General features: G+C 33.4%; 2 protein-coding genes across 2 annotated transcripts in view; one reads left to right on the top strand and one right to left on the bottom strand.

Annotated features, from left to right (window-relative positions):
* LOC125839802 (protein disulfide isomerase-like 2-3) overlaps nucleotides 1-17,186 on the bottom strand; it is a 367,278-nt gene that overhangs the window by 197,845 nt on the left and 152,247 nt on the right. The window lies entirely within an intron of this gene.
* On the top strand, nucleotides 6,300-15,843 carry LOC125839801 (3-oxoacyl-[acyl-carrier-protein] synthase, mitochondrial). Its single transcript, XM_049518803.1, has 14 exons — nucleotides 6,300-6,450; nucleotides 7,003-7,232; nucleotides 8,369-8,476; nucleotides 8,555-8,626; nucleotides 8,817-8,903; nucleotides 10,991-11,142; nucleotides 11,255-11,335; nucleotides 11,432-11,465; nucleotides 11,736-11,802; nucleotides 12,041-12,117; nucleotides 13,278-13,338; nucleotides 13,450-13,532; nucleotides 13,891-13,962; nucleotides 15,214-15,843. Exons 1-14 carry the CDS (start codon nucleotides 6,342-6,344, stop codon nucleotides 15,376-15,378), a joined length of 1,398 nt encoding a protein of 465 aa, XP_049374760.1. The 5' UTR covers nucleotides 6,300-6,341; the 3' UTR covers nucleotides 15,379-15,843.

The following is a 17,186-nucleotide window of genomic DNA, read 5'->3' as shown; positions in this document are numbered from 1 at the left end:
ATTAACCTGATCGCAATTAGAAAAAAAAAGTTCATCTCGTTGAAAAAGATGAATTGATGCAATATATAAATATTGTATAACAGTGTATATATAGATCTCTACGTTACCTTGGCTCCTGGCCCAATTGTATTTGGTTTAGGCCTTATATAAATTGTTCATCAAAGGTGAAGTATTTATCCAATCCTGCCTATATATAAATTATAGTTAATCTACGTAAATTTCATTAGTTTAGGTTCTAATTACTAACATTTCTGATAGTTTTAAATATTAGTTCCTCTACCATATTTTGTGCTTAGGATATATATTTTGTTCTCTAGGATATATGAGTCTAAATCCACGAAATACACTTTTGCCGAATTTTAAAATCGATATACATATTTTATTTGTTTAAATTAATTGATTGTAACTGATTTCCTTAATTAGAGGAGTAATTGAGGATTTTCAAAATACAGGGATAATTAATTTTGAAAATTCAAATTAATTAAATCTCTTAATATAAAGTTGAACGAGGAGTGTATCTATGCTTAATTAATTTCATTTTATTATTCTTTGAATTAAATTCATTAATATATATATATATATTAAGGAATGAACATGTCGTATATCATATATGACATGTGGGCACTATAAAGAGTTGGCATAAGTCATCGATAGCCACTTAAAGTTGTCCGCAAATTTCACTTAGACACCTCATCTTAGGCTTGTTCCAATTGAACACCTCGACTAATTAAAAAATTTACCCATCGAACACTTTATAGACAATCAGCTGAAATAAGAGAGTGTGTGTTATACACTCGCGAATGATGTGGCATAGTAACTAATCAAAAGAAGACACATGGTATTGGGCCTAAAATAACTAATAAAAAATAAATTATAAGGAAAAATTATACGTAGTATTTTTTAGAAAGAAAAGAAAAAAGAAAACCATCCTTACCCTTTTTCTCTTTCGCCTGAACCTTCCCCAAAACACCATACGCGGCCATTCTTTAATCGTACTCTTATCCTCAAACATCAATTTAGATTTATTGATATTCTTTCTTCTTCTTGAGTAGTGAGTTTTTTAGAATTTGAATACATTAATAATGTCAAAGAATAATTTCAAATTCGTATTATTCTTGCCCGAAAAAATGGAGTTTCGCCGGAAATAATGAACACTAAAGTAAGAAGACGATCGATCACTGATTGCTTGTTATTTTTTTTTGGGTCTTTATGTAATGACATTTGCTTAACAAACCATGTCAATGAAATGGAATCTCCACTTCATTTTTTTTTTTTGTATTTCTTTTGTTTTAAGATTTATATTTAATTTATGTTTGTGTTTAATTTGACAAAAGAGATGAACAAGGGATAAATATTTTTGGTGGCAGTAGAGATAACATTTTTTCCGACGAAAAACTTAAGGTGGCCGATTTGAATGTGTGGTTGGCTGTTTGAAAGGCTAAGGTCGTTTGACGATGGTAGACTTGTGGATGGTAACAACCAATTTGGTAAGCTGGTGTATTGGAGAAAGAGAATGGCTGAAAATCGAAAAGGAAGGAGAAAGAATTGTGAGTGGTGATGGCTGCAACTTGCAATGGAAAAATGGTGAGGGCAGCTTTCTCAAAGAAGAAGAAGATATAAAATCTTTTCTTTTTTTTTGCTAAAAAATTATGCTTTCACACTCCTCTCTTTGTGTGTAGTACAAATACTTTGCCATGTCAGCAAAAAGGGTTTAATAGGTAAAATTTCTTGTTGTCTAAATGTTCAATAGGTACAGGTCTTAGTTGAAGTGTTCAAGTGAAATATGCAGACAACTTTAAGTGGCTATCGATGACTTAAGCCTAAAGAGTTTTTTCTGAAAAGAATAAATTAGTCATGTATGATGTCATGTCATATGTGATATGTATTGAGCTCAATACATTGTATATATCGTTTGCGTATCAAAATAACTGAACTATTTTTGAAGGAATGAATCAATCGTTTATTATATTTTGTAGTATATCATAAGGGCTAGTCATCCATAATATCTATATATTATGTGAAGCATTCAGACATGATACTTTGTTAGTTTATCATATATAAAATATTTGGGCTAGTCATCCACAAGGGCGGACTCACGTTGTATCCAAGGGTTCACCCGAACCTCCTCGGTAAAAAATTACACGGTATATATAAGGTAAATTTTCTGCATTTCTATAGATATATATATTTTGAACCCCCTCAATAACAAAGAGAAATTGATGGCATAGTGGCAAGTACCCTTGAAACTAAATTGTATGTCACAGGATAAAATCTCAGTGAAAGCGTTTTCTTTTTTAGTTTCAGTTTTTTTTAGTATTTTTTTAAAAAAATTCAGTTCTGTTTTTCAATATTTTTTTACTTAAAAAAATGTGCTAAAAGTTTGGTTTTAAACCCAAAAGAATTCAAGGTTTCCATTTCTAAAGACTTATTTACACGTTTATACTTTTATTTTTCGAACTCCCTGAACGAAAATCTTGAGTCCGCCACTGGTCATCCATAATATCTATATATTATGTTAGGCAATCAGTCATGATACTTTGTTAGTTTATCATATATAACATGTGGGTATCATAGAGAATCGAGTTGTGTTTTTTTTTTTAAAGGAATAAACTAGGCGTCTATGATACCTTATTAAATTATAAGATATATCATGCGAAAAATTATAGAAAACTGAAGAGCGTTTTACTTTGAAGGATAAATCAATTTTTATCATACCATGTTGGTAGATAATATATACTGTGTGAAGAACATTATGGAGGACTTAATAGTTTTTCTTGAAGGAATGAACGATCAGTCCCTATGATATCATGTCAGTAAAGTAATACCATTGTGTATTATGAAAAATCGAGTAGTGTTTGTTGAAGGAATAAAATCACTCACTAAATTAATCACCACAAAGAACTAACATAACCACTGCATATTCCTCCATCAGAATGCACAAATCATTTTCATACAACATAAAAATTGGAAGAAGAAAATTTCAGTTTTTTTAATCATTATTTAACCGTTGAAATTCAAAATTGTTACACCCCAAAAATTTCTAAGCTAACGTCCGAACGATTCTTCATTTGCGTGTAAGGTCGTATCATGTGATTCTTAAATTGTTCTTAGGTGTTAAGGTCAATTATTTAATGTGAGAATTGATTTGAATATGAATTAGGGTAACAAGAATTACCTAGCACAAAGTTGAGTTGAAAGCTTCCATACCGATTAGATTTTGATATAAAATTCTACTTAGGTCAACTTCAAATGATCATATCTCCTAGCACATAATGAATTAGGTGGCCCCCTGACCTACCAAATTAAAGGTATCTGAGTCCTATTTCCAACACCACCAAGTTTGTCTCATTTCGAGTTCGGAGTAAGAAGTTATGATTGTTTTACCAGAGACTATCATTTCAGAGTTGCCTGAAGTTAGTTCCTACGACTTGTTTCTACGGGCTGTTGAAATTTCAACGGGCCGTATTGTCAACTTGTCAAAAACTTCAGAGAGTCTGATTTTTGGGGTCCAATTCCTACGGATCCATTCTACAGGCCGCAGGAACTTCTACGGACCGTAGTTTAAACCTGTAGGATGGACTTTTGAGCCTGAAAATGGTATAAACTCTACGGATTGGATCTACGATCCGTAGAAATTTCTAGGGTTGTAGATTTGGTCTGTAGAATGAAATTTTGTGCCTAAAATTCAATATAAATTTCATGGATGGGATATACGGTCCGTAGAACAAACTACGAACCGTAAATGGACATGTAGAAGGTTTTTGTTAGTTCTTTTACGTTTATTAACACTTCAATTCTTTAGAGCAATGTTCTAAGATGAGAAAAAGCTAGGATTTCGAGCATTCTTCGAGCTTTGTCGATTTCGCCAAGAACTTTGTTCTTTAAGGTATGAAAGACCATCATAGTGATGGACTGAACTCGTCCTCACGCCCTACATCTACTTTTTAGGAGTAGATAATAATCTAGGGTAACATCCTTGATTTTGATAAATCCCACTAATTTAGGTCCTAATTACTCGGATTCACGATAGTTTCAAATATTACTTTTTGGATCATATTTCTTCCTTTGGATACATGTATCATTACTCGCTAGATACATGTATTCGACGGTTTTAAAAATCAAGATACATGTTCTATTTGTTTGAGCTAAATGGTCGTATATGATTTCCTTAATTAAAGGAATAATTGAGGATTTTCAAACACATGAACAATTAATTCAACAAATTTAAATTAATCAAATCTCTTAATATAAGTCAAAAATTAAGAGTGTATCTATGTTTAAGTAATTTCATTTTATTACTCTTTTGAATAATAAATTTATTAATATTATTAATAAAAGACCAAAACATGCATATTTTGGTTATTTAATTTGATTAATTTCATAATATTACTCTTAAAATAATAAATTCATTAATTTGATGTATCTATTATCATTTATCAATATATGATGTATCCAACAAACTAAACAATTGCATATATACATTTATATGTATCATGAACACGTACAAAAATAAACTGATGGACTTTGATCAGATGGACACAAATACATACAATCAGGCTTATCATGAAGACATATTAATCTCTTATTCCATATGAACAAGTATACTATGATACGGGGCGCACAAGTACATTCATATGTATCATAGAAGTATCTAATAGTAATTTCATGTATTTGTTATATGTATCTAATATTAATTTCATTTATCTATTTTTATGATCTGATATGTATCTAGTATTAATTTAATGTATCAAATATCAATTTCATACGTTATATCCAAAAACATGTATCTCGAATACTTGGTAATTAAATACATATATCCAAAAACATGTATCTAGTCCTCCTTCGTCTTCAAGTCAATTTTTTACTCATCTCCGCTTGCTGGTAATACAGAACTATCAAGTATCAATTAGCGACATTGAAGCCGGAGAGATGTTCAACGACAGTTTTTACATCATCTATATCTTCATAGACGACGAAAGTTGTTCCACGTGTATCCTTAGTTGTGTCAATACGAATTTATACCTTATAGCATCGTACATGCCGAAGATATAGTACATATCCTCGCTCATGATGTTGAATGGAAGAGAAATTGTGGAGGAAAATTATTAATTGCAAAGACCATTTATTTTGGTGTTTAAATGTAAAAATAATTAATCAATCCCAGTTTTAAGGGATTTGTGTAACTAATTGTATCTTTTGAAATATATGGTATAAAATATCAAAAGAGGTAATATATGTAATTGTTTGAAAGTAGAAGTAATTTTTGTATATATGATTAGGGGTGTACGAGCCAAACCGTAAAGTCAAATCGAACCAACGAACCAAATCAAACTGAAAAAAAATAATTTATGGTTTGGTATTAAAAGAAAAAAAGTCAAACCAAACCGACATGATATATATATTTTATTTTATTGATAGATAAAAAATATAATTTATAATCTACTTTGTTAATATATTTCTAGTTAGTTTATAGTTTTCAATGTTTAGATATATTATTTTAAATTTGGGCTTGTAAAATTTTGTAAATATTTTATTTTGTATTAAGATCCGAAGTTACAATTATATTGTTATAATTTTTCAAATTCGAAGTTAACAATTTACTTTGTAAATATTTTGTTTTGTATTCAGTTGACTGTAGCCTTTAATCTTATTAATTTAACATAATGAACGTTGATATTTCAATAAAAGTATTTTGTATTCATGTGAATTTTACCGTCTTTTTGAAGATTTCTATTCATTTAACATTTTTAAAGTTTAACTTATCACACAGATAAGTGAAAGTATATTTGATCTCTTTTTCAAACACCGTATAATTGTAAAAAATAGAAAAAACCCGAAAGAATCGACTAAAGCCGAAGTCGAAAAACCCGACTTTATTGATTTGATTTGGTTTTTAGATTTAATAAACCAACATAATTGGTTTAAATTTTTTAATGAAAAATCAAACCAAACTGACCTATATACACCTTTATATATGATAGGGATGTATACCTAGTTAAGTAGGTTTTCCTTAATTTTATCATTTTTTTAGCATAAAATCAAGGGGTATATAGACTTTTAAATTGCTAAATTTTAAAAAAATCTTATTATGTGTATCAGTAATAGACTTTTAAGTGTATCAGTAAAAAGTACTTATAGAGATGGAAATAAATAGTCATATAAAATTCTATTTCCTTAACAAATTATTTTGCATCCTCCTTCCAATTCTCAAAGTAGAATATTAAAAATCTAAATATTTTACTAATTTTATACAGTTTAACACTCATATCGACCCCAATATATAATCCCAAATATTATGAGAGTCAATATCTTTTAAGCCAAAAACGCATATATTGTGAGCAATGAGGGGAAGAAGATGGTTAGGATTCGTTCCTACCCGATTTCAGTTACGTCGTTTCAGTTCATTTGAAGCTCCTCCTGTTCCTCCTCTTCGAAGAGTTGTTGTTACTGGTAATTCTAAAACCCTACTCCTCAATCTCGTTGGTTGTTTTTGTACAAAATGGTATTTATGTTTCTTTTTCCAAATACTATGGTTACATTACCTGCAACAACAAGTAATAAATCTAATTCTGTAACCTAGAATACCAAGTGAATGACCTATACACTGATGCGAGACGTTGTGTGTGTATAAAAGTTAAATTCTTTGTAGATGAATTAGAATTTCCATGTGGTTTAGGAAGTTGGGTTCATTTTGGCTGTTAAGTTATTTTAATGTAAGATCAGAATTGTACGGTGTCAAATTTGTCAAGTACTAAGGGCAGAATAAGCATTCTGTGATTGGATAGTGCAACCTTGGATATCCTCAAAGTAATATCAGCTCTAGCTCATATGGTTTAGAATGCCATTTTATATTTTTGGGCTGATTGTGTGAAAATTGTGAATGCTGAAACAAGTAGTATGTTGATTCTGCACAGATATATGGATCAACAGGTGCATGTTGTGCTCGAAATTTAGTATAGCTGGTGTTGGAAAGTTTGAGTTTTTTGGTTGGTTTTGCTTCAGGTGTAGGGATGGTGACTCCCCTTGGATGTGGAGTGGAAACCACATGGAAGAGGCTAATAGAAGGGGAATGTGGTGTAAGAGCAATATGTCCTGATGATTTGAAGATGAATGGTTTTGAACCGGAAGTTAAGATGTATACATTTGATCAGTTGACATCCAAAGTTGCTGCAATTGTGCCCTATGGTTCTAGCTCAGGTGAATTCGACGAGCAGTTGTGGCTAAACTCTAAGGTACCACTCAACCTTCATTCACTATATTAATCTTTGTTGTATGAGTAGAAATGTTCTGGAATGACGTTTTCTTCTGAAAATGTAAAATACCATTTTTGATGAAGTCATCATTCCTCTAAACCTTTAGCTCATGCGCTTCCTCTATCTTGTCCTAATGTCTTGTACCTTGTGCCTCACCCCTCCACTGGCCCACCCTTACTCCTACCAACCTCTGCTGTCATATCATGGCTGTGTTAGCTTCCCAATCCACTGCCTCTATCCAAGAAAACATTTCATTGGTACTAAAATTGTTTCACATTTAGGTTTTGGAACTGTTTTCAACTAAATGTGATGCAGGACATGTTTCAGATCCACCTTTTTCCGGTAAAAGGCTAAAGAAAGACCTCTTTAGGAATGCAAATAAAAAAGTTGTTTTTTGTTGGAGCATCTTCAGCTCGGAAGACAAGCACATCAATCAAAATTAAATTTGTCGTAGCCATTCTTTTTATGTGACCTTTAAATGGTCTTTGATGATTTTCAATGGAACAAATTGCAAGTGATTTTGAATTTACTTTTATGACATGATATAGAAGATTCTTATAAAAAGTGTCATTATATAAAAGCTTTAGGAATGGCTACATTCACTTAAATGTTGTTGCTTTCAATCTAAATCATAGGATAGAACATTTTAGTCCACATGCAATGTGTGGTACATTATATAATTTGATGATGCGTGGTTTACATAAAGCATCGAGAGTAGTCATTATTTTTTGTTTGGTAATTGGCAGATTTGCAAATACCAATGGTTGTTGATGGAAAAAAATAAATCTGGAGATCAAATTTTGTTGTTGTAGGAATCATACAAATAAAGTAGGGATGCTAAGATTAATGATATATGATGTTGACAATCAAAAGTTTACCCCTAAAACTAGATAACGATATACAGTAGTTGAAAGGGGCTGCTGAAGTAGTTGTGTTGTACTGAAACAGTTGGTGTTTTGATTTCATAATTATCTCTCTACCCTTCTGTATCTTCATGGGAAGAAAGGGAAACATGCTGGTGTTTATTGTGAGTGACAAATTTTCCGGTAGAGCTGATTTTTCTTGACAACTCTCATTGGTCCCATAATAGCCTTGTGATATCTACCTTTTGGCAGGAGCATAGATCAATTGCAAGATTTATAGGATATGCTTTATGTGCTGCTGATGAAGCTCTTAAAGATGCTAATTGGATTCCTACTGAGCAGGATGAAAAGGAACAGACGGTATTTGCCTATTTTGTTCTGATGTTAGAATTTTATTCTTTTTGCTTTTCATTGGTATCTAAGAGTAAACTGCATCAGGGTGTTTCCTTAGGTGCTGGAATTGGAAGTATCAGTGACATATTGGAAGCGTCCAGAATGATCTGTGAAAAGGTTAGTTAATAGCTGCATCTTGCTGAGTGATGATGAAATAGTGTGACCATACCTATCAAAAAAGGAGAAAAAAAGTTTCTGTTGTTGTCATTTCTAGGAGTATCTGCTACTAAATTGCTGTGAATTCAGAACTGCCCACGAATCTATAGATAGTGCAATTACTACTGATAAATCTACTTTCTGATGCCAGAATATACGCCGGCTTAGTCCATTTTTCATCCCACGGATATTGATCAACATGGCTTCTGGTCATGTAAGCATGAAGTATGGATTTCAGGTATGTAATAGTATTGTTGAAATGTATGAAAATTGTACAAATCCAAAGTAATGGAAGTTCAAAAGGCTTAGAATCAGGGACTTATTAAAAAAAGGAAAAATAAAATAGAAAGAAAGAAGCTTGATTATTAGGATCTGGTGTAATTCTTTGTCATTCATTTTATTGCTTTATACGTTAATCATCACTCCATTTTGGTTCTTATAGTTCCCTTGAGGTATCAACTAATAAGAAAGATATTAGACAACCCCCAGTTTATGTGATTATTTCATCCGATCTTATAATTGAGAAAGCAGAAAAATAAAAAACAGATGGATATCCTGTTGGATTGGCACAGACTTTAAGAAAGTATTTGACTTCTAAATTGTGTTCGTAGTAGTTAAAACAAATACTAAAGAGATCACCTGAGAAATAAGTTTGATAGATAAAATATCACATTAAGCATTATTTTGATATCTTGAAAATTGTGACAGCTATACAGAATGATATCATGAGAATGCTGTTATAAATCTCTTGATAAGGGGCACTTCTCTTTTCTTCTTTTTCCGCATCAAGTTCCTCAGTTGATGGTGTTCAAGTGAGATCTCGTGGTCCCTTAAACAGCTCTTTTGACATAATCTTCTTTCTATGTATCCTCAGAGATTACTCTAAAATTGTAATTTGTTGAACTAAGTTTGAGCCAACCAGAAAATCATTGTGGAGAGCTGAGGACTGCAGAGTAGTGGCTAACATTATTCTGGCCATGAAACCTGCTTTTACCAAAACATGAGATAGCCCATTCTGTTGTTGCTGAAAGTGTCGGTCTCTAGATAGTCTAATGTTATAATCCATCACGTCAAAGGTCTTAGGAGAAAGGACGTATGCAAGCAGGTTGCACAAGGCCTAGCTTGTAGAAGATGCAATTCTGGATATTGGTTTGCTTTTGGGGTTAATCTTGTTCTTAGAAGATTAATTTATTACTTATATGCCAAAACCAATTCAAAATATATGTCCATGATGCTTGTGGTATGCACTAGTTATTCACAAAGATTGAATTTTGACTTTTCATTTCGTTTGAAGCTTTCATGTGAGAATTGATAAGTAAGCTACGTGTTCGTGTTTATTTGAGGTAATGCTTTTTGTCATGGAAGGACTTAACATATTGGAATTGAACTTATCTTGTTTGATTTGATGATAATTCCTAGAATAATTTAAACTTGAAATGTATGAAGTGATTTCACTGTGTCTGCTCGCCAAACCCTGGGCCTGGCTGATTCACCATGTGTTTCATGTCAGTTGCCAAACAGAATAATACATTGTACTACTAAGACCATCTGATATCTCGGGATATGGAAATAAGGATACAATTAAGCACACTAACTTTTGTTCTGTAAGGTTAAAATTCGAGCTAACATGGATGGATGAGACCCAACATTGTCTATGATAAGAAATGGGCCTTGGGCACAACATCATAAGCTAGCTCATGAGATGAGGGCTGCCTAAGGCTATAAGGAGACAACAATCAATTTCCTCCATGAATTTGGGCACTTAACAAGCCCCTATGCCATGATTGGACGTTTGGATCATGGACAACATAATGTGAGAGTCCAACATTGAGTAAACAAGAATAGGAATGAGTCTAGGTTTGATATCATGACAAGAAATGGTCTTAGGTCTAACTCAAACGTAAAAGCTAGCTCATGCGTTGAGGATTATCCAAAACCATAAAAGGAGACAACAACCCATTTCCTCCACCAACGCAAGACACTTAACATACTATATATTCATTCTCAGGTAAATGATTGGTAAAACATTATTAGACTTGGCATGCACCATATGGTAATTTCCAATTTTTTTGCATGTACTTGGAAAAAGTATAGGAAAATGTTCTAATATAATTTTAAGAATTTCAGTACGTAGGACATATGTATCATTTGACTAGCATTTCAACATTCTGCATTAAGGCACTTTTGTTCTTATGCATAAACTTAAAGGAAAAGTTCATATTACTAACATAACCTCCTCTCTTTTCTTGCCTTTTTGTTGGTACTAGATCAACATATACAATCTACTAAAGAGTAATGCCTATCTTATTTGTGAAATATGACTAGGGACCAAACCATTCTTCAGTTACAGCTTGTGCCACTGGAGCTCATTCAATTGGTGATGCTGCCAGGATGATTCAGTTTGGAGATACAAATGTGATGGTTGCAGGGGGGACAGAAGCCAGCATTGATGCTTTATCTATTGCTGGATTCTGTAGGTACACCTAAATTGCCTACTTGAATTATGAATGTTATGGCTCTCGTTTAAAACCTTAACACCTTGTCTTTGTGTGTTATCTATCTTTCTGACAATTGCCTTTTCTGATTTAGGTTAAGGGCATTGAGTACCAAGTATAATTCAAAACCCCATGAAGCCTCCAGGCCATTTGATTGTGGTCGTGATGGATTTGTGTAAGTAATATCTGTACGTATAAGAAGGTTGCATATCATATATATCTGAGCTGATTATGATTCATCTTCGTATTTCATCCTCATTTTGAAGTGCAGGATAGGTGAGGGGTCTGGTGTCATGGTATTAGAGGTGAGTTGGGAATTTTTTTTAAAATAATTGTATTTTGTTGAGGTTGTATATTATCGGGGGAGGGGGTTTATCCCCTTAACATAGAGAGATTGGGGTGCCTTGTCCTAATGTTGTAGCCATGGAAAAACCTCCTTGATTATTCAATTTGATCCTTTAATCGAGATATAGTTTTAGTAGCAGTTCATTTTCCCATTTCCTCTTTCTGCTTTTGTTTCTGGTTAGCATTACTTGAACTATTCTTTCATGTTACATGTGGTATAATGTCCCAAGGAATTGGAGCATGCAAGAAAGCGAGGAGCTAAGATATACGCAGAGCTACGTGGCTATGGAACATCAGGTACAGTTTGGTTATGTTTGTAAAGATATGACACTTGGGTCTAACTCAACCCTAAAAGCTAGCTCATGAGGGGAGGATTGCCCAAGTCCATGTAAGGAGACCACCAGTCCATTCCCCAACCAATGTGGGACTGTTACCCACTCTAACAATGTTCACCTGTAAAGCTGATTTCCTTTTCGTTCGTCCCTTTATTATGCCCGTGCTTGTAATTTTTATATCTCCTATTCATTTCACTTAGGTGATGCACATCATATTACACAGCCACATATTGGTGGAAGAGGTGCAGTTTTGGCTATGACACGTGCTTTGAAACAGGTAATGTTAATTGTGATTTGTGATCTCTGTCATTGCCTTAGTTGTGGTTTTAGGTCCCACTAAATTATATGAAAATACATGTTTAAAATCAGGGTAAATTACATTAAACTGCCCTCAAGGTTGCAACTTTGCATAAATTACGATCTTGGTACTGGTAGACAATGTTTTAACCACTTTTTCCTGCCTATTATAATCAAAGATTATGACAATCGAGACCTTGAATAATAGCTTCCTTTCTTTCTCTTCTTTCTTAGCTCTTTCGTACTATAACCATTCAGTTTGGCAATACCAATGTCCTAGCTGTCCATTTGTTTTCGTACAGGATCGTGGATGCTCCCAGTGTACATGGATTGTAGTGAAATTCTATTGCATGGAATAAACAAGGCTCCTTTCTGTCCTGCATCAATATGTACATAACCAAAACATTTTGTTGCCGAGAAAAGAAGTTAAAATAGCCGATCGACTGAGATATTCTACAAAACTCACATATTTTAAGAATTCAAATTCATCTGGCGATTGAATTTTACACATTACAATGGTTCTCTGTGAATCTATTAGCTGCTACAATAACATATACATGTTAAGATTAACACCTTCATAACTGTGTTTAATTGAAACTGTGTATCATGAATCTAACTGAGCGAGTAACTATCAGCCTTTAGCTTTCTGCTGCATGAGAAAATTTTGGGCCCAAAATGCTGTTAGAAAAAAAGAGAGTAAGTGATTGTTATAATTGTATATTTGGTTGGTTTACCGACTAGTTAATGGTTAACTTAAATAGACATGACTTGTAAAGCATTGTTCTGATCAGAATTAAAATTTCCTGGTAAAGCATTGCTTCCATTCTTTCTGTTGTGTAGTTGCTTGAGCATTTTATTTTTTTTTGGATTCAAGTTGTAATGGAGTAATAAAACTTAAAAATCTTTTGTGATATGAACATTCTTGACCTATCAATTTCTGAAACTTCTAGTATGGATCTGGTCGAAACTTAGAATGTTGTGTACAGTTTCAGAAAGTAGAGCAAGACTCATCTATTATTCATGCTACTTAGAGCAGAGATCCTTCTAGCCTTCTAAACAGAGAATTAAGATTGTGATATTATTTTTAATTTGTAAACGTTTTTTCCTAAAGCTTCTTTTTTCCTCTCTTGTCATTGGCAGTCTGGTCTTCATCCTAGTCAAGTGGATTATATAAATGCTCACGCTACATCTACCCCCCTTGGTAATCATTTTGCAATTGTGAATGTGCTCTGTAATGATTTTAAACTTTTTGCCCTCTATGGCAAACAGAAAGTTGACATTTTTGTATGTGCTACTGAAATACCTTGCTCAGGTGATGCAGCAGAAGCAAATGCAATAAAATGTGTATTCTCTGATCATGCTACATCAGGGGCCCTGTCCTTATCCTCTACGAAGGTAATCAGAATAGGGGTTGTCAACCAAGTTCAGTCTCTAATTAGATTAGTATAGAATCAGTAAGTACCGAGTCTCCTAAGAACCAAAGTTGAAGGAGAATTTTGTTCTGTTGGTGACCTCGTGTCATGTCTTTTCTGCATCAGATTAATAGAAGATTTAGAATTCTTAATGTGCTTTCAGCAAACCATAACATTGTTGGGTTATTTCTACATTACTGTGATTATTAGTGGATGCTTAGAATGTCATCTCCAATACCCCTTTTTCTCATTTTATAGCACGTTCTCTGAAATATTTGACATGGTGAAATAATTTGTTTCCCCTTTCTTAATGAACTTTTCTGATTTTTTCCCGGACACAGGGTGCTACTGGTCATCTCCTTGGAGCCGCTGGAGCTGTTGAAGCAATTTTTACTGTCTTGGCTATACACCACGTAAGAATATTTCATTTATATTGGAGAAGATTTCCCAGATGATTCTTTACATTTGATGATTCTGAATTCTTCGTACTCATTGTTATCTCCTGGTGTGCTACATGGTGAATATTATTTTGTTTCTGAAGATAATTCCATTAATATATTTTGTATCTGACCTCACATCAGTAGCCTGTGCAAAATCTATATTTCTGCTGGATAATTTGAGGCAATTTTGTTGCTCTCGGTATTATACAGAATATGAAACTGATGGGATTATGATGGAGAAAGGTAGACTGGCTGTAAAACGAGCGGACAACTTGAGTCGGGGAGTGGCAATGTTTCGATAGTAGCGTTTTTTGGCTCTATACCTGGGTGCTCCCATCTTAACCATGTGTAACTATAAATCCTTCATCAGGGATCGAGGGTCTCTTTATCTCCACAGAATGGGGTAGATAGTCGCAATTTCCATGATGGTATTATTGAAAACTTAGAGGGGTGTGCGAGAAAAGACAATCTATAACACAATCTAATAAAATCACAACGATAAATGAGCGGTTGAGTAGCACGTTAGCCCAACACAAACGTAATATCCAAGAAAATAATAAAAAGTCAATATAATAAAAGCTCGAATTCTAAAAAGTTGTCAAAGATGTCACATCCTTTTTCATCGAATTTGTTCAATTTAAGTGACGTTATTGAGAAGGGATTAATTTATTTACAGAACAGAGTTGCCACTAATCTACTGAATTTCCAAGAGTTAGCAAATGCTTAAAGCCTAAAACTCTTCTAGGATCCAAAATGGAGCAGACGAACAAAACTAGAATCTAGAAAACCTCAAAACGCTTTTGTTTTTTCTTTCTCTCCCGTCCTTCCTATTTCTGTGTGTTGTGCGTTTTTTTATATTGATTTGTGTTGTGTGAATCGAATGTGTGTGCTGCCACAAAAAGTGGGAATAGGAGTCGGGTGAGGTTGAGAGACGTGAGGGAGTTGTAGGTTACCCGTTTTTTGTTTTGTCCTTTTTTTTCCTGCCTTCTGATTATTTTTGGACACGGGATGTGATTTTTTCGGAACTAAATCGTAAATTTGGGTGGATTTTTTGCTGAAAGATTTATTTAGATGACAAAAGTGCTAGTTAAGTTGGATGGAAAAGGCTGTAGATACATGCATTATCTATTGCCAACATCGTGCTTTTTTCTAGTGTTAATGAGGTTGCTGCAAAATCTTCTGTTTCATGAATGGGCTACTCACCACATTGATGTTTACTTTCAGGGTATCGCGCCTTTGACGCTAAACCTTTCTGAACCAGATCCAATATTCAATGGTGGTTTCATGCCTTTGACTGCTTCAAAGGAGATGACCATTAAATCTGGTTTATCAAACTCATTTGGGTTTGGAGGAACGAATTCTTGCTTGCTTTTTACTTCAACCAACTGAACACTGATCCAGTTAACCAAAAACTCAGCTGGAACAAGAGTTTTGTTAGGCATTAGACTATGGTTAACCAGGTGAGGCAAACAAAAGCCCTCCGCCCATCTCAATAATCAAATACAAGAGGGAGCAAGCGGAGGTTTGAGGGCTATAATACGCTTAAATTAAACGTTTTAGCCAACTCTTTTCTTGCCTTGAAACTCCAGTTTCCTTCTGATTTCTTTAATATCATTATTGTAGTTCTATTGTTTTTTCCCCTTCGGTGTGTCCATAGAACTAGTAGAAATTGTAGAGAACTTCTAGTGCCAGAGAGCATAAGTTTTTCCCCAAATATTTGATTGAGTTGTTGACATGGATAGTAGGGATTCTTGTAATCGATTCCAACTATATCGGGACTGTGGTGTAATTGTTATTGTTGTCATCGTCTTGTCAACCACATTGTGTTATAGAAAGGTAGGTGTTGGGCTGAAACAGTTCAAAATACTCTTATCATAATGTGATATTGTTTGCTTTGAACTAACCCCACACGTTTTTTTCTTCTTCTGAAAAGGCCTCACATCATTAATAGTATCATCGCACCCTTTATGTAGCTTCTTTTTTTCTCTTCATCTGTATGTAAGATTTTGTTCGCACATCGAACAATTAGTTCCGGTTCGACTTTTGCCTTATTTTATGTAATGTTGTGGCCAGCAGTCTGGCACTCTCTATTTGTCAAACTTTGCTTTGCTATTAACGCGTGAGATCTAAGTGTAGATATTGATACACTAATGCGTTGCATGAATGCAAGACAGAAAATAAAAAATGGGACCCTTTTGTTTTATCAAATGCAATCTGTTTCCAGGAACTGCTTTTACAAATTTATTTATTTAGGTACAGATAATGTGGAAGTTCACAAATTTATTTTTTTATTTAGATACAGAATCCGTTTTAAGAACTAATGTGGAAGTCAAATATCCAAAGAGAGAAGTATTGAAAACATTCTGAACTTGATGCAAATTATTAGTTTTGTCCTAAAATGATTGACAGTTTCAAAAACACTCTCTACTTTGATCGACTAAATTCAGATATATCCTCGATCTGTCGTATGATATAGCAAGTGGTTTTAAGCTCTAGTAGGAGCATGAGACCTTTAATAAAATGTCGAGAGAAGTGATGAAAACACCCCAAAACTTGACGAGAATTTAGGGGTGTATTTCATTCATATTGCAAGATCGGGATGTATTCAAGTTCAATTAGTCAAGTAAAACGGTGTTTTTAAGGCTGTTAATAGTTCAGGAATGAACTACATGTCAAGTTTAGAGGTGTTCTCAATATTTCTCACACCATGATTTACTAACCGAGAGTCTAAGACCTACGACCTTTTCTTTTTTTATTTTTCTTAAAGCTAGTAACACAAAATTATGTCACTTGATGATATTATATTTAAGTGAAATTTACACAGTTTTAGTTGTTGAAATATCGACAATTCAAAGAACTACACGTCTCAATCTCACACTAGATGAGATCAAAGTACATGAAATCATTTTTTACATTTTTTTTTTTACAAAAAGATGTCTAAGCAATATAATTACATTACTTGGTTGTTTTAGGATGACTTATATTAGGTAGGTGTGTACACATTAATAAAACTCTGGATATCTCTTTGAACTTTTCTTTCCTTGAAAGTGAAATATGATAGGTATTGATGAATGATGTCCCGTTTTGTATATGTATCGTTTTCATGAAGCTATTTGTTGCAACAAGAAAAAAAGAAGATAAAGTTTCTTCTGTTCAAATGATTGAGAAATACTAAAATAAATGAACTAAAACTAAAG

The sequence above is a fragment of the Solanum verrucosum genome, unplaced genomic scaffold (genome assembly GCF_900185275.1).
Source record: "Solanum verrucosum unplaced genomic scaffold, falcon-dt-bn FXZP01000175.1, whole genome shotgun sequence".
Taxonomy (NCBI): Eukaryota; Viridiplantae; Streptophyta; class Magnoliopsida; order Solanales; family Solanaceae; genus Solanum; species Solanum verrucosum.
This window is presented reverse-complemented; position numbering and strand designations above follow the sequence as displayed.